The sequence below is a fragment of the Pithys albifrons genome, chromosome Z, assembly GCF_047495875.1.
Source record: "Pithys albifrons albifrons isolate INPA30051 chromosome Z, PitAlb_v1, whole genome shotgun sequence".
Taxonomy (NCBI): domain Eukaryota; kingdom Metazoa; phylum Chordata; class Aves; order Passeriformes; family Thamnophilidae; genus Pithys; species Pithys albifrons.
The window spans coordinates 64,883,543-64,901,634 of record NC_092497.1 but is presented as its reverse complement, the minus strand read 5'-3'; the positions used below and the strand labels follow the sequence as shown (position 1 = coordinate 64,901,634).

At 38.8% G+C, this 18,092-nt stretch overlaps 1 protein-coding gene across 1 annotated transcript in view; it reads left to right on the top strand.

Moving 5' to 3' along the window:
- Positions 1–18,092, top strand: part of GLIS3 (GLIS family zinc finger 3) — a 146,997-nt gene that overhangs the window by 98,761 nt on the left and 30,144 nt on the right. The window contains exons 4-5 of the mRNA XM_071580424.1: positions 3,521–3,682; positions 4,873–4,983. Of these exons, the coding sequence (XP_071436525.1) occupies positions 3,521–3,682; positions 4,873–4,983 (273 nt within the window). The remainder of the gene's footprint in view (positions 1–3,520; positions 3,683–4,872; positions 4,984–18,092) is intronic.

Sequence of the window (18,092 nt, the reverse complement as noted above, 5' to 3'; positions counted from 1 at the left end):
CAATGCATGTACATCTAGTAGGGCTTTGCATGTTGCACAGGTTATTTTATATAGGCCTATGTAATTAGATTGTCATTTTACCAGTTGCTTGCCTGGCATGCTGAACAGCATCTCTATATATAAAAAGATGAACAGTACATTTGCGGGAACATGAGTTTGAAAGTCATAGCACTGCTTTTGCTTTCTATTGGTATGCTTTACCTATCACTGTAAATATATTGTTTCTTGCTTTTGACAATTATCCTGTTAAGAAAAGAAAGTAAACACGAATATATTTTAGGAAGAAATCCCAAGTTTAGGAGCTTCCTAATGGTTTAATTTTACATGCAGCAGTAAAGTAAAAGCTCAGTGACTTGATTTCTGTGTTGCAGTTTCAGAAAACATTACACAATTCCACATTATGCTTGCAAAAAATCTGGTTTAATCAGGAGTGTTAAACAGATTCAGAATGGCAAATGTATGCCGTATACTTATGTGACTAGCTGTACTTCTTCAACAACAGTTAATAAGTTAGAAATCTATAAGTTCCTTTTCAAAATATGATTACCACCTACCTGACTTCTTTCCCCCAGTTGGTAGTTGTGTCTTGTTTGGAATACTTTCACTGGTTTGTCAGGATAGAATGTATATTCCGTGTTGTTGAAAAGAGTATCTTTACTTTTCCTTTTGTCTTAAGCATTGGAGACTCCCACGGCCTGAAGAAATTTAGTTTATAAACATTTGTTAACTGATGAGCAAAGATGGTCTTTCTAACAATACAGGCTTGTAGACTGTATTTTGCTACATGACCTTTTCAGCAGTACACAATTACATACAGGCTTGTGAATATACTGCACAGTAGTTTTGGGCTACAGAGAACTTAAGACTACCTTTTCTGCATCCAAGTTATGCTCAGCAATGCAGAACTGTTCAGAAATAACAATTCTTAAATTTGCAAGGTAATATTCTCCAGTTCTGCTAGGTTAAAGATTTTGCCCATTTAAAATCAATGCTAATTTTACAATCTTATAAACAATAATTTGCACAGGTTTAAGTTTATTTACGTGCTTGAAGATTTGGAGTTTATTAACCTGCAAAATGAATAAAACAGAGATGTGCTTTTGCAACCTTTTTTTCATTGGTTGGAATTTGAAATTGATGGTTGGTTGAGATACTACTATTTATTTTGTTCTTATGTACAGCATAGTTACAGTCATTAAAATGGATGGTTGTTCCCTTATGCAGTTATTACAAATTAGTAACTTGTCTGCATAAGATGGGCTAATCAGTAGATTTCTTTCTAAATTTAACATAAGTGCTTTTGAATTACTTTGCTTTGTGAGGGCTTAAAACTGAAAGAGTACATTTAGATTAGATGTTTGGAAGAAATTCTTTACAGTGAGAGTGGTGAGGCTCTGGAGCGGGTTGCCCAGAGGACTTGTGACTGCCCCACAACTGTCCTTTTAAGTGTTCAAGCCCAGTTTGGGTGGGGCTCTGAGCAACCTGGTCTAGCAGAAGATGTCCCTGACCATAGCAGGGGACTGGGAACTAGATGATATTTTAGGTCCCTTCCAACCCAAACCATTCTATGATTCTATGATTTTATGATTCATTTGTTGTATCATTTTTTTGGCTCTCATGTTTTTATGCTTTCTCCACTCCTTTTTCCTAGAAAAATGGGGTATTTTTATCCAGTAATTGTAAGAGATATCTATCTTTTTAATTTTATTTATCCTGTAACATTTTCTAATAATATATCCCTAAAATTAAAAATATTTTTTACACTGGCAACAATGTTTTATATGAATGTTAAAACTTCATAAACATAAAGGCAACACTCTTTTTACAAGCATAAATTAATGTTCAGTGATCAAAATTAGATAACCTGAAATGCATGGTAGGTTTTTGCTTTGGATGAAGGGGTATAATAGAAATAAAAAGCTTCATGGGTTGAGACATTTTCTGAAATGGATATATAGAAAAGATAAATTGCAATTAGGTTACAGCAGGGGTGGTTCATCCTCTTTCTAAACCTTTAAATTACTTAAGCTCATTTTTAATATTGCTGTTTTATAGATAATTTGATTTATACTTTATTCTTTGAACTTGTAACTGTCTCACATTAATACAAAAATAGATATGCTTAAAAACAAGGGATAAAAAATTTATGTCCTTTTTTCCCTTTTTTAAGCATATTACAGATTTGTAAGAAAGTCATGCTAATTATAGTCAGAATTATGTCAGTGTTTTCCTACCTCTTTTGATAAACATATATGCACTGCATAATATATTACAAAATTTGTGTTGTTCTGACATCAAAATGGTCAGTTTCTTTTCAAGTGAGTAAAATTAATAAGTAGTGAAATTATGAAAATTTTGTCTTAGCTGTGGAAATATTTGACATCTCTATTACTGCGTTGTTACTCTTGCAAATAGACAGGAACTGCAAGCTATCATGTTATGCAGCAGATGCTTTAGGAATATGCAGCAGCTGAAACTAATGAGATTAACTGATGCTGACTGATAGAATTTTAGAAAGCCTATAGTTCCGATATTCATAAATGTTTAATTGAAATCAAGTGTATATAAAACTGCTGGTGTCAAATAGAATGGATGTTTTTTAGTTTCCTTTAGGATAGAGTATACTATGGGAACATGGTAGATGAAGGACTGGTTTTCTATTCATATAGATTTCTCCCCAGATGCAGTACTTTACTAGGTAGAGAACTACTATGCCGTATTGGTTACCCATAGAGATTACATCCCATTTTGACAGGCTTGCATTGTTTTTAGTACCTCATACATTTACTCATGTCAAAAAGGTAAAAATATATTTCAGAAATCATTTTACTTTTTACATGATAATTCGCAAGCCAGAGCAGTCTGACATTTCTCTGCATCTGACCCTGAGATTAGCTCAGTTGGTTAGAGCGTAGTTCTGGTATCATGGAGTCTGTGGATTTGATCTCCATATGGACCATTCATTTAAGAGTGGGACTCAATGATCTGTGTGAGTCTCTTCCAACTCTGAATAATCTGTGAAATCTGTGCATAGTTGTGTCTTTGCTGTTGCTCTGTAGGTTAGGTCAGTACTGAGAGATGCCTCTGTTTGGCCCAGTTGCTGGTCTCTAAAGAAGTCCAGAGGTGAGATAGGGGTTGTTAGTGGAGGACTTGGGAACCTCACAGTGACTCATAGCCTTCTGTGAACTATGGGGAGGAGAATCGGCTGGTGCTGTGTTTCCTGGATAGCTGCACTCTCAGCTGACTGACTCTTTGGGTCTCGGTGTCCCATCTGTACAATGTAGGACATACTTCCCTAATTCACCCACATGCAGGGAAGATAAATACATTCTTACAGTCTAAGTGGTTGAACCCTGCAGCAACCCATGGTGAGAAGCCAAGCTTTCCTCAGCTCTAGAGGAGGCACCCGGCTCTGGCAGGCTGGAGGTCTCTGCATGCCCTTTCACACTCTTGTTTGGTGTTCGCTGTTGTACTTCCCTGTTTGTGCTTTCCTTTCAAATAATTTATTTCTGTTTTCTAGATTGAGGGTTGCAAGAAAGCCTTTTCCAGACTAGAAAATCTCAAGATTCACTTAAGGAGCCATACGGGTGAAAAGCCGTACCTTTGCCAGCACCCTGGCTGCCAAAAAGCCTTCAACAACTCCAGTGACCGTGCCAAGCACCAGAGGACACACTTGGACACTGTAAGAATACAGCATTCCACTTGCAGTCCCCTGTGCTCCTTTCCTCCAGTTTGGTGGCAGCAGATAGCCCATAACCCTACAGATAGGAGGGTGGGGTGTCTGATGAGACTGTTGAAGCTGTTTCAGAAGTGACCCAGTAATGTAAGCATGGAATAAGATGGGCCAAGCTTGCTGATAAAAAGGCCACAGGTCCATGGTCTTTGCTGTAGGTAGAGTCAGTAACTCTCTCCCACCTACCTGATCTTTAGGGAAATTATAACTGACTATGATAATAACTGCTCTTCTTTGACAAAGGTACATGGTGGTGCATGTACCAGAAAGTCAAGAGAGGAAGAAACGTTTTGTAAATCTAAAAATGCTCATGCAAACAAATCACAGCTAAGATTTGTTTAAAAACCTTTGTTTCCCAAAGGGCGGAAGTCCAGAAATAAAATGACAACGGTGCCATTTGGATGCCCTTAAATGGCTGTTAAAAATAAATTATCCATTTTGAATGGTCGATACTATGGCTGGCAAGTTAATCATTTGCACAAGGTATTTGTGGAAATGCTTTGTGAAACATAAATAGATAAATTGCACAATAGCTAATTGCAGGAAGCGGTTGGACCTAATCTTTCTAAAATGACATATTAGAAAATATGAGGTGAAGGAGTTAGTCTTGTGTTTCACATTAAAATGTGCATTGTTTTGTGTGTAATATTTTTGAAACTGTGAAATTCAGTGTTTAGTTTGGATTTTGCCTACTTGCTTTGTAATATAGCAAACTAACACTTTTTCTTGTTCTCTTTTTCTGAAGCAGATCCTTCTGTAATCCTAAACAGTCTTTCTGGGCCTTTACTTCCATTTCTTTTCCCGATTCACTAAAGGCTGCAATTTCTGATTAAGTCAAAGATTGCTCTGAGTGTGGAAGAATTGTGAGTATATCTAGTAATATTCATTGTACTGATTACAAAAACAAAAAGGTAACAATGAAAGGTGCCATAATCAAAGCTTTCCTTCGTTTTGTCTTCCTTAAAAGCCTTACTTCTGTGCTTTCCCTTTCTAACAAATTACCAAGCATTCTGCTTATAATGTACATTTGTGTTCTGCATTAATGTGGTTTACAGCATCCCAAGGCTCAAAAGGGATTCTCTTGTGTTATGATACTCTCTGATATAACAGCACCTTTATCTTTTTTCTTTTTGGCTTAGAAACCTTATGCATGTCAGATTCCAGGATGCACTAAGCGATACACAGATCCAAGTTCCCTGAGAAAGCATATGAAAGCCCATTCTTCCAAAGATCAGCAAGTCAGGAAAAAGGTATATTTACTATTGTCTTGACTGGTGTAAAGCTTGTGTGCTGAAGTCAATGTTATAATATTAGATGTTTTGATGCATCTTCAAGTACTTGTGCCAATTTCAGACTGTTCATTAGAAAAAATGTTAATAGGAAATAATAGATACAGTTTATATATAGATAATTTAATCTTTGACTTAATGAGGATGCCTGCTCTAATGCGTTATATTTTCTGAGGTGATGGTTAATCACTAACCGTGAATAATGAGGCAAATAAAAGTAACTTGTAAACAGAAAATTTTGGTTTTAAATTCTGCCACTTGGTAAATATACAGTATTAAAAAATACTGACCAGTCTCAGATGGAAGAATGGATTTCAAGGGCAGTAAGTAAGATTAAGCTCTAAATTTTATTTCCATATGCCAGTCATTTCCAATACCAAGAAATTTTGTAATATCAGTTCCCTGTGGATGTCAAGTCCATGAATCAACAACTGTTTATACGTATAAGCAGTTTATATGTATAAGCACATCTCTGGAAAACTGAGTTGTGATCTAAGGGACTGCTTTTTTTTTTTTGACAATTTTTCATTATAGCTCCTATTAATCACTGGCACTATTTCACTGGATAGTTTGGATCATTGAGGATAAAAGTCTAAGCTTTCAATTTAAAAGAATCTGGTCCTGATAAAAGGGGAACATGCATGAGCTGGTGTAGAAAACTACTGAAATGTCATCTCCATGTTGAACACATTATAGTTGAGAAGTTTTAAAATTAAATGCACAGCTATTCATAGAAAGTAGCAAGAAAAGTGCTTGATACGGCCCTGTAAGCCCTGAGTGGCAGTATTTAAAGCCACAATATGTACATTGGGAGAGTAAGTGTTGGTGCAATGGTTATCGGAGCAGGGCGTGGCAGCAGGTTAGTCTCTGAGGAACTGACCTGTAGTGTTCATGAGGAATTTCCTTTAAACTTATGAGTACCCCACCTGTATCAGAGCATGCATTTTCACCTTAATAAGTAGTTCTTTGGCACTTTGTTGCTGTGAACACTGCCGGGAGGCAGGACTGCTGGAGGGGTCTGTGAGCCTTGTCCTGCCTGTCCCAGGCAGGCAACTGGGCCATACAGACACCACCTCTTACACACATGTAAGGTAAATGCTGATCAACACATTGCCTTCTGAGTGTGATGCCTCAACTAAAATAGGCATAATGGACCTGAATACAGGTTTTTAACTCCACTGTAACATTACTGTCATTGAAAGTGAAACAGTGAAAATCACTTCTCTCATTTTTTTGTGTTGCACTACTGTGTCAGATCTTCCTTCCTGCATTTCATTCACTGTTTGGTTCTGCTCGTTTTACATTCCCTCTTTGTGCTGTACAGTTTAAATTTGGCCCTTTTTACTCCTCACTTTACTCTTTGGGGGCAGATTCTAGACTTAAAATGCCCCAGTTTTTTCATCCCTCCTTGAGAAGGATTTATTTATGCTCATTGGTCACCTGTGATAATATGGAAGGGGGAATAATCCAGAGCTCCACAAAAATAGAAGATAAATTGTGGCATCTATCAAGTCAGGTACTTGAAGCACAGGTAAAGTTTGTATAATCTTTACAGGGTACAACCTGGTTAGTTACTGGACCTTTGAGAAGTTATAGTGGCTAACTAACACCATGCTTTGGTATTTGAAATATTTCCTGGCAGTAATAATAATCAAAAATAAGAACAACAAACCTCTTAATGCAGAATTAAAGTTATGTATGGATTTCATTAAAAGTGAAAATTGGCTGAATGTTGAAAATATATTTACAAATGCGTGAATTCGTCAAAAATAACCACAAAAATTCCAAGGTGTTAAAGGCACAGTGGACTAATATTTCCAGCCCTAGGTATCTACTCTGTTGAAAAGAATGAAACTCTTTGCTGTCACACCACATTAGTCATGGATTCTGTAATATACCTGACTGCTTTTAATCCTCCTTTTAACCTCCCCTACATATCAAGTGATATTATTGTGGCATCTTAAGTTGCTGGCTCTCTAAGACTGTTCCTGCGTATGTGTCTTTGATGTTGCGTAGACTGAAATAGCAGGATGAAGTATATTCATAACAGTGGAATCAGCTACTTGCTGTGCTAATGTTTACATTGAGTCTTGGTCCTAGATTTTGTAGGTTTGTCCTTTGAACCTTTCATTGCCTCTCTTAGATGGGGACAAATTATGCAATGGGATATAGGTAAATTTCCATCTCTGAATTATTTTAAGCAACTTTTGTTGAAATGTCTGTGACTTACCATATAAGGCAAAATGACTTTTCTCCAAATCCTGTAATGCAGCCACTATTCCCCTTCTCCTCCCAACCCCCAGCCTCCAGCCACCCACTAAGTAACATTTTACTGTGAATCTCTCCAGGTAGTGGAATGAAATCCTAAAAACAAGAAGATCCCATGTTTAATGAGAGCGAGTTAGTGGATAGTACAATAAACTTTCATTTATTCTTAAAAGAAAAGCAGAGCCATGAGAGAGTAAAGACAGACCTGCCTGCTCTAATCATCGTTGAGTAATTTTCAAAATTCTTCATAAAGACGAGGGCAAATGTGTACAAAAATACCATGTAAATAACTGAGATCAGCTGCTGAAAATGTTCAGTAAAACATTTTAGGTATAATCTCTATGCATTGTAATATTCAGTTTGTACTTTTAAAATATTTTGGTGGTTAAAAGCAGTGCTTATTATCTTACTTTAAAAAGGAAAAACTGCTGGCTCTGCCAGGAATTCATCTTCCCTTGGGGAAGGTGGATGAAGCTCCACCTATACAGGGAAGTCAGTGACAGCAAACTGGACAGTACCGAAAAAAAGAGCTTAAAGTGATGCTGAGAAAAATACAAGTGTACAACATGTTCCTGGATTACAACTATTTTTGAAACCTGTTCTCATCTTAATCTTGTCCTCATTTCAACTTTGAAAGGACAACAAACTTGAAGATTTTTTTGTAAATTTACTACACAAGTAAGTTTATTTTCAGGTGGTTACACTTCTTGTTTTCAGTAAACAGCAAATGTGAACTGATGATACTGTCGTAAAAAATAAGAATCTGTAGCTCTTGTACTTTGTCTTTTTATTGAAGTTAGTGAAAGTGAAATTATAGAACATATAAACAAAATCCAAAGCCTGCAGTATTAGTATCACAGAATCACAGAGTGGGTCAGTTTGGAAGGGACCACAGTGGATCATCTGGTCCAACCTCCTTGCTCAGGCAGGGTCATCCCAGAGCACATTACACAGAATTGTATCCAGATGGTTCTTCAATATCTCTGGTAAGAGAGGCTCCACACCCTCTTTGGGCAATCTGTTCCAGTGCTCAGTCACCTGCACAGAAAAGAAGTTCTTCCTCATGTTCAAGTGGAACTTGTGTGCATCTGTCCCTGCTTGTTACTTCTTGTCCTATTGCCTGATACCACCAATCAGAGCCTGGCTCCAGCCTCCTGACACCCTCCCTTCAGATATTTATAGGCATTGATGTGGTCCCCCTTAGTCATCTCTTCTGCAGGCTGAACAGGCCCAACTCCCTCAGCCTTTCCCTGTCATGGAGATCCAGTGATCTGAAATCAGTACAGAAGGTGAATACCACCACTGTGCTGTTCTTGAAGATGCATTTGTTGTGTGAACTAGCACTCAGCCTTGTACAAATGTAAGAACATTGTCTTTTTCATACAAGTATACCATGAAAACTAATTTGCTATTTCTCTGGCAATCATGCTGAAGAAAGCTGTATTTGTAAATCTAAAGAAAATACTTAGTTCATTTTCAAATATTACAGTGCGAGTCCCACTGTGAGTGGAATGGAATGAGCTCTCCACTTGCTTTGTGTAGATCTTGTCATGATATCTGCAGTGTCTTATGCATTTTTAAAAGTTTTCTCTTCTAAAAAACTACGTTTTCAAACAGGTAAGAGATAATACAAAAAGGACAAAAGATTTCTGGCTTTAATACTGCTTTTTGGTAAGGACATCATCAGTTCAGTAATACTAATCCCATCATCTGAATAATGCAGTGGCTATACTTTTAGATAGAGTTTTAATTTTATCCCTAATTATAGCAGTGAATAACTTTTATCTTGTATAATAATTCTTTTAAGACAGTGTGTTCTGACAAAAAAAAACCCTGCCCCCAAAAAATATTTAAAATATTGTTTCCATTTAGTTAAAGGAAAGTGTGATAGATAAGGATACAACTGGTTAGCTCCATCTTAAAAGAAAAAAAGAAGGAAAAGGAAAATATCTTGGTTTTGATATTGTTGTTTAAGTTAGATATGGATAAGATGTATTATGCAGGCAAGATTTGAAATATTGAATGATTACTTGACAGTTGCATCAGAAAGCTGCATTATCTTAGCTCATTCAAATGGGTCTTTAGGAAAGCATACAAAGATTCATCTGTCCAGATATCTATCTTAACACCTCAGCAGATGAATAACATCCTCAGAGATACTCCTACATCGCTACTTAGGCTAAGTCTAACACAGCAATTGTGTCTGTACTGTCTCTGTCAGAAAGCAAGTATCATGGACATATGGCTTTGGGAAAGGCAGTCCAAAGGATATTTCTGAAAGGTGCTAGATTTGGTGGAGGTTTTTGTTTAATTGTAGTTACATCTGCCAGATCACTAGGGTGGTGAGCCTCAGGAGATAAGGGCTATATGCACAGATTTCCAGAGGGATTTATTTCTGCCTAATAATCTTCCTTTTTGACACATATTGGTAAGTTGTAAAATGATGGCTGAAGAGTCACTTTTGGGGTGTTCTGAAAACCTTATCCCAATGAAAATAGATTCCAGCATTTGAAGAAATGCCTCCAACATTTGTTCCTGTGATACCTGTCTGGAAGGAGATTTTTTCAGGTGTTATTTTGATGTTGAAGAAGAAAGGACAGAAGACAGTCAGAATTTATCTAACCTGATGGGGTCTGTGCATGACTTCTTCCACATTGCATTTATTGCTCTTTCAAAAACCAATCAGCTAGCAATGGCAGGGAGTTTTCAGAATACTTCTGATTACAGTAGGAAAAACATTGATAGACTGCACTGCTGAGATGGAGCGGGCAGCATGTCACCTCAGCCATATTTTCTCCTACTTCAGACTGTAGTAGAGGCTGGTGTAGAGCAGAGCAGTCCACTAAATGTGGAGCATGTTGAAAATAATGGAATAAGGATATAAATCATCTGGCCAAAGCAATTCCTGGCATTGCCTTGCAGAGTGGCCTGTGCTGACTTTGACAAGAGTTCCCACCTGAACTGAGGGGGCTTTACAGAAGCCAACTTGCTAGTAAAGATCCTGTAGCTATTGCTCTTTGCCCACTGTGCAACCCATGTAATACGAAAATTGGGATATAAAATCCCCACCATTAGAGGCAGATCTCAATAACTCAATTCTGAAGCCTAGTCATTTTGTCTTTTTGAACAGTCACCTCTTCTCTCCTAGAGCCCTGTTATGTATAGAGAATCATAGAATGTTTTGGTTTGGGAGAGATATTAAACATTTAGTTTCAACCCCCCTGCTAGAGGCAGGGACACCTCCCACTAGACCAGGCTCCTCAAAGCCCTGTCCAGCCTGGCCTTGAAGACTGCGTGTTGGGGCATCCACAACTTCTGTGCGCAATCTGCTTCAGTGCCTCTACCACTCTCACAGTAAAGAATTTCTTCCTAACATCTAATTTAAACCAACTCTTCTTCAGTTTGATACCAGTTCCCCTTGCCCTCTCACTACAGTTCCTGATTAAGAGTCCCTCTCTGGCTTTCCTGAAGGCTTCCATGAGGGCTCCGTGCAGCCTTCTCTTTTCCAAAGTGAACAGTTCCAGCTGTCTCAGCCTGTCTTGATCGTGGAAGTACTCCAGCCCCCTTACCAGCTTCTTGGTCCTCCTCTGGACTTCCTTCAACAGATCCATATCATTTTTCTGTTGAGGGCACCACAACCATATGCAGTTCTCCAGGTGAGGTCTCACAAGAGCAGAGGAGGGAACCACCTCCTTTGACCTGTTTTTGATGCAGCCCAGAATTTTATTGGCTTTCTGACATTGCTTACTCATGTTGAGTTTTTCATCAGCCATCACCAAGTCCTTCTCAGCACAGCTGTTCTCAATCACTTCTCTGCCCAATATGTAGATATGATATATAAACCTGTCCATCTTACAATGAAAACAAGAAGTGGGAAAAAACCCAAGTGGTTAAAGACATGATATTTCCCTGTTGAACAGTATTTCTCTTGAACTAAGACATAGAGGTGTTTTCGTTGCAGATTAACATGGAATTTTCTATGAAGTTGTGAGAGATTGTTTGTCTTTCTATTTTGTAGATAATGTCAGCAAATATATTATTCCTCCAGCAAAATAATACAGAGCTCTTGCTTCTTACTTACATCTGCTGCATAGGTCTTGATTGTTCATTGTTTACATTGCTTTAGTTTTATCATAGAAACAGGCTTTTTTATTGTGACTACCTGTTGATTTTACCACACAATTGATGAAGATTCCAGGTTTTTTTAAGGAGTTTGGAACAAAATAAAAATTGCAACTGCCTTTACATTTAATGAACAATACGAATAGAAAACAGTGTCTGGGCATGATTTTTAGCTAGTATATTTGGTTTATGTAATTTCACAGTGTATTTCCACTTTTTCCTTTAATATCCTTCCTTTCTCAGTATAACTAGACTTTTTTGTGACGCAATGCTTCTTGTGTTTCTTACAGGAAAGAAATTAATTTATTTTCTATTTTTTTTCTAAATCAGAATGTTTAATTGATGAGGAAAGAGGGAGCCAAGGAGGGTTAGAGCATTACATCATTGTTTTTCAGCAGGTTATTCAGGCATTAAGCTAGTTTCCAGTGACATTGTCCATTATGTGACTATATTAATATGGAGAAACTGCTCTGTTTGAGAACACCTGCCTCATGGAGAGCAAACATTCTACAGTATGAGCTCAACTGCTTCTGCATCTTTCAGTTTTTACTTACCCTTGTTCAAACTCAGTTCAGATTCCATTGTTGAAACTGCAAAAGGGTTGTAAGATAAGCTAATTTATTTTCTTGCTTTGAGAGCAATTGAAAATAAGGATATTTTCCCTCATTTGTTCTCTGTGAAGTTCACTTAAAAGATGTCACCAATTCAAAAAGAAGTGCATTCATGGGCTAAGGGTCAGTGAGCAGTGCCCCTGGCAACTAAGAAACTATTCAGCAGAAAAAAATGCAGTAAAAAGTAAGTGTTTTAATCTCCAGCTTTAATCCTTTTGCTTCCTGTTTTTAAAATGAAATATAAATCAGACACCAAGGCATTGAGCAATTTTTCCTGGAAGGGATGTTTGTTCCTTAGGAACGGGCAGCACTGTTTTAGGAATGTAATCATACAATTTGTTGGCAAACTTTTGAGACTAGGAATGACCAGTTCTTTTCTGTGTAGCCAGTGAGAAACAGGAAAACAGACCCTGAAAGCAAGGGAGGACTGGCTGTGGCTGACACCCCTGCCCCCTCAGCAGCTGCTGCAGCAATGTGCACTGTGATGGGACACACAAGGCATGCCTCTCAAGGAAGCTCTGTCATGGGGGATATGCTTTGCCAGCAGTACATTTAGAACTCTACTTGCCAGGGACAAGGAAACATCAAAACCCCACAGTGGGTTTCATGGTGCTCTGACAGTTGTGGCACTTGTTATAACCAGGACATTGTTGGTTCATTGTACTTACTGGTTAATATTTGCTATTTCACATCCTAATTTGTCTCTGCACTTGCTTTCTGCCTGAGCTCGTACTCCTGTGAGCTTCAGCAGTGTGATACATTGAAACGTACACCAAAAGGAGTAAGTTCTGTCACTATCCTTATGTTTACACATATGGGGAAAAAAAATCCAGATTGTCTCAAAATTCTGTAAACATCTGCGTGCATTTTATGTTCTTCAGGTCCATTTTGACATCAAACAATATCCTTTCCTCTTTTTCTGTGTTTTCACTTCCCTGCCACAACATATGCATGAACATGGGTTGAGAGAGAAGGAATCTTTCTTTAGAGGCATGATTGAGAAAGTTGCTTGGGTGGCATTCCTGGAGGGAAAAGGGCTCCAGGAAGACCAGACATTATTAGGGAAGGAAATCCTAAAGGCACAGGAGCACGTCATCCTCATGTGATGAATGATGAGCCAGTGGGGAAGGAGACTATCCTGGCTGAACAGAATGCTTTGACTGGAACCTGGGGGAAATAAATGGAAGTTTATGACCTTTGGAAGTAGGGACAGGCAACCCAGAAGTTTGTGAGGTTATTCAGGGTGAAAATTAGAACCAAAGCCCAACTAGAAATTAATCTGAGCACTGCCATAAAAGATAATGAAATATTTCTATAAATACATTAGCAACAAAAGGAGGACTAAGGAGACTCTTCAACCGTTATTGGATGCCAGAGATAAACATAGGGACAAAAGGCAAGGGAAAGGCTAAGGTGCACAATGCTGGTTTTTACTAGGTCTTTCATTGTCAGACCAGTTGTTCTGTGAGAACATAGCTCCCTGAGCTGGAAGACAGGGATGGGGAGCAGAATGAAGCTCCCAAAATCCAAGGGAAAATGGTCATTGATATGCTATACCACTTGGATGCTCACAAGTCTGTAGGGACAGATGGGATCCACCCAGGGATATTGAGACAGATGGTAAAAGAACTCACCAAGTAACTTTACATCATTTACCAGCAATCCTGGCTAACCAAGGAGGCCCCAGTTTAATGGAGGTTGGCAAATGTGATGCCCATTTATAAGAAGGGCTGGAGGAGAATCCAGAGAACTATAGGCTTGTCAGCCTGACCTTGGGTGCTGGGGAAGATTGGAGAGCAGATGATCATGAATGCTACTACACAGCATTTACAAGACAAACATGAAATCAGGCCCAGCCAGCAGGCATTTGTGAAATGCAGGTCCTGCTTAACCTAGCCCCATCTATGACAAAGTGACCTGCTTACTGGATGAAGGAAAAGGTGCAGGTGTTGTCTACCTGAACTTCAGTAATGCTTTTTACACCATTTACCTCAACATTCTGCTGGAGAAACTGGCTGCTCATGACTTGGATGGGCACACTGTTCATTGGGTAAAAGCATGGCTGTATGGCCAGACCCCAAAATGGAAGAATACAGTTATATCTAGTGGTGTTCCCCAGGGCTCAATACAGCCAGTTCTATTTAATATCTTTATTGATTGTCTGGAGAAAGGGATCTAGTGTACACTGTTTGCAGATGACACCAAGGTAGGTGGGAGTGTTGATCTGCTGGAGGATAGGAAGCCTCTCCAGAAGGATCTGGACAGGCTGGATGGATTGGCCAAGGCCAGTGATGTGAGGTTGAACAAGATCATGTGCTGAGTAGCTGGAAAGCTGCCCTGTGGAAAAAGAGCTAGGACTGCTGGTTGGCAGCAATGAACATGATTCAGCAGTGTGCCCAGGTGGCCAACAAGACCAATGGCAGCCTGGCTTGTATCAGCAATAGTGTGGCCAGTAGGACCAAGGCAGTGATTGTCCCACTGCACTTGGCACTGGTGACCCTGCGCCTCAAATCCTGTGTCCAGCTGTTGGCCACTCAGTTGAAGAGAGTGTCCAGAGAAGGGCAATGAAACTGGTGAAAGGTCTGGTTCATAAGTCCTGTGAGGAGCATCTGAGGGAGCTGGGGTTATTTAGCCTGGAGAAAAGGAGGCTGAAAAAGGGGCCTCCTACCTGAAAGGAAATTATAGCGAGGTGGGGGTTGGTCTCTTCTCCCAAGTGAAAAGTGACAGGTTGAGAGGAATGGCCTCAGATTGCACCAGGGCGGGTTGAGTTTGGAACAGTAGGAAAAATCTCTTCACTGAAAGGGTGGTCAAGCATTGAAACAGACTACCCAGGGAGAGCGTTGAGTAACCATCCCTGGAGAGATTTATAGACCCACAGATGTGCTTGGGACATGGTTTAGTGGATCTGTCAGTACTGGGTTTATGCTTGGACTTGATGATCCTATTGGTGTTTTCAACCCTAAATGATTTTATGATTCTAAAATTCTGTGGTTCTCATTACCCTGTCACATTTCAGTCTGGACTTTAAATGCGCTATCCTGTCCATTTTGCTACTCAAGCATCACCAGTGTCCGAGCAAGCAAGATTGCAACTGTGTACAGGATGCCCAAGAGGTTGCCACCTGTTAGGTTGCCACAGCTAACCACCCTGACAGCAGCACAAATACCCTTCAAGTCTTAATACTGTCCTCATTGAGTGTTCCTATTCCAGGCTGAGACCATCTCTGCATCCATTTGCTGGAGATGGGTGTTGGCAGTTTAGAGTCCTAAGTTCCACTCCTGAAGCAATGACACACTGGCCTCATTGGCAATGCCCATATGAGGAGGGTCTTCTCTCCCCCTTTGTTTCCTCCCTGTGCTGCAGAGCTCTGCCCCATCTGATGGCACAACTGTTTGTGAGACTGCACTGTAAGCTGAATTATGGCTTTAAGAACAAAATCCAACCTGACACAGAAATGCACCACAATAAATAGGAGGCAGTAGAAACTCTGGTAGTTAGCAGTGCCAGCCTAGCCAGCACTTCACATTATCATCCTGCCAGTAAAAAGGCCATTGAGCAGACAATTGAAAGGCAGTGAATGAAGATGTACAGGATTGACCTGAGGAATCTTTTCAAGAGTAAAAATGCCTGAAGGCTAATAATTTTGATCTCTTATTAGGGAAGCTGTAGATTTTTTTCTGTTTTAAGCTCTAATGAAGATATTTTGAATGGAGGAGTATTTCTGTGTATGAACTGGTACAAGCATGAACTACAGTTCCAGTGGAGATAAATACAAAATCAAATATTTAAAGAAAAGGCCAGTGTTACATAAAGGACGCTACCAAATTGGTTTTTCTTTTAAAGGATGTGAAATTTGAAAATCTTTGCTTCTGTATACTAACAATTGCTGATATTACTTAAAGATTTTCATGGCAATTTTTTGGTAATCTGTGACAGGGATAAAAATATGTTTGTGCTAAATGAAGCACCAGGTGGATAAATGCATGTTTATTTTACATGTTTTTCCACTAAATAAGTGAAAATTTGCTAAACAAATGCATTTTCAGAAAAGGGAAAGCAAACCATTCTGCAGTACGAGTAGTTTTTTGTCAGGCTACATTTCCTTGGAAAAACTGATGTTCTGCAGTATCATATACTGGCTATATCCCCAAATCAGTCTGGCATGGAAGAGTGATTTTTTTCCTGCTTTTCGAATGGCACAGTGCAGCTATTAGATTGCTGTTCTTACAAAAACCAGCTACAAGCTTCTTGGGAGCTGGGAAGAAAAAACAAATTAAATAGTAAGGGCCATAGGTGTAACGTAGATAACATTTCTACTAAGATAGTTGTGTCTTCTCAGATTTGATACAATCTGATATGGCACAGGAAGAGAGGTAAAGTGTGAGGTGGATGTGGGGTTTTTTTTGTTTGGTTTTTTTTTTTTGGGTGTGGGTGTGGGTGTGGGTGTGTGTGGGTATGCCTGTGTGTGCAAGTATCTCTGTGGGTGCTTTCTAGTTCTGTAGAGCAAAATCATAATCAATTTTCAACAGAACTATGGCTGAACAAATTTCTTTAATCTCAGAAAAGGACAACTTAAAATACATCTCACTCGAACTATACTTCCCTTTTTTAAAGTAAGAGTCTCAGTTTGATTTTTGTATTCAAGATTTCCTTTCAGATCTGTCCCAGCTGCAATCTTCCCTTACTTGAAGTGGTTCTCTTGGTGTTCTGTATCATTTTAGTGATGATATAACCCCAAATAGTCCTCAAATTAGAATAATTACCAATTAAAAGAAAACTCTCTGTTCTAAAATAGAATTAATTTTATTGTCAGCAGCCTTCATGTAACAGTGTTTTCCTCTTGTAGTATTGCTTCAAAATCAGAATTTCTTCTTAACTTCAAATTTGCCAAAGTTAACTGATTGTATAGGTTCCAGGTCCTTTTGATTTTTAATGCAAGATGCTAAAAAACGTTTTTGGTATGTTTTCCTGATCTATGCTAGGACATGAAGATAGAGGCCATTTTTGTATTGAACTAAAATGTTGCTAGTAAAACTTCACTAGGCGCAAAAGTAACTCTTTCTTGCACAAAACCTGTCATGGCTACTGTTCAGACAGGCTAGTTTAGCTTGATTTTCATTGTTTTCCTGCCTGAACATTTAACTGCAGTAGAATGTAAAAGCAGAGAAAAGCAGCAGACACATATCTGAAAGCTGTGATGGACAATTAGCAGGACATTTCTCCCTAGAAATCCTGCACAGGTGACTCACTGAAAACAAAGGTTATCGAGGAATCCCTTCTGTCTGCATTGTTTCTTTGCCCCAAGATGTCTGTAGCCTGCAGAGGCAAGAATTGGGACACATTTTATTGACTCTGTTAACTGTCTGCTGTCAAAAATATTTGGTACTGTGTGAGAAAGCACTGGACCCTGAAGTTGACCTGGGTTAGTAAAGGGATGATCTGGATCTAGCAAGCAAAATTATGAGTAAATACTGTCACACAGCATGGCTTCATAGTGAATTTGTGATTTTCTAGTGGTGACATTTGTATGTTGTCAATGTCATGATACAAAAACGCCATAATTTTACTGTTAACTGTACAAGAAAATACTGCATTCTGGCTACATCTTCAGAAAAGCTAGTACAATATGTGGCTCTAGGTAGACAGATCATGCTACCCTCTCCCAATGCCAACTTAAATTATGGACAATAGAGTAAAAACTACTAATTTATTCTGTACTTAACAGGTAGCGCTTAATAAATTAATACACAGACTATGTGAATAACAGAAATTTCTTCACAACTTTGTAATGAAAGCAAAACCACATCTAAAAAGCTATTACAGCTCATGTAAAACAATTCCTCTAAATGAAACAAAGCAGTATTTAGTGAGGGGTTTTGTTCATTTTAGACATGACAGAGATCTAACCTGCATAAAAATAAATGGACAATAACTAACGTCCCCCTTAGGTATGGAAATACTCTGCTAGATGCACAGCATATATGTAGTCCACTGTGCAGGCTTTTATGTAAGCAAGATTTACAGTGCTGTGATTTGATGTCAAAACTGACATGTTTGAATGACTGAATG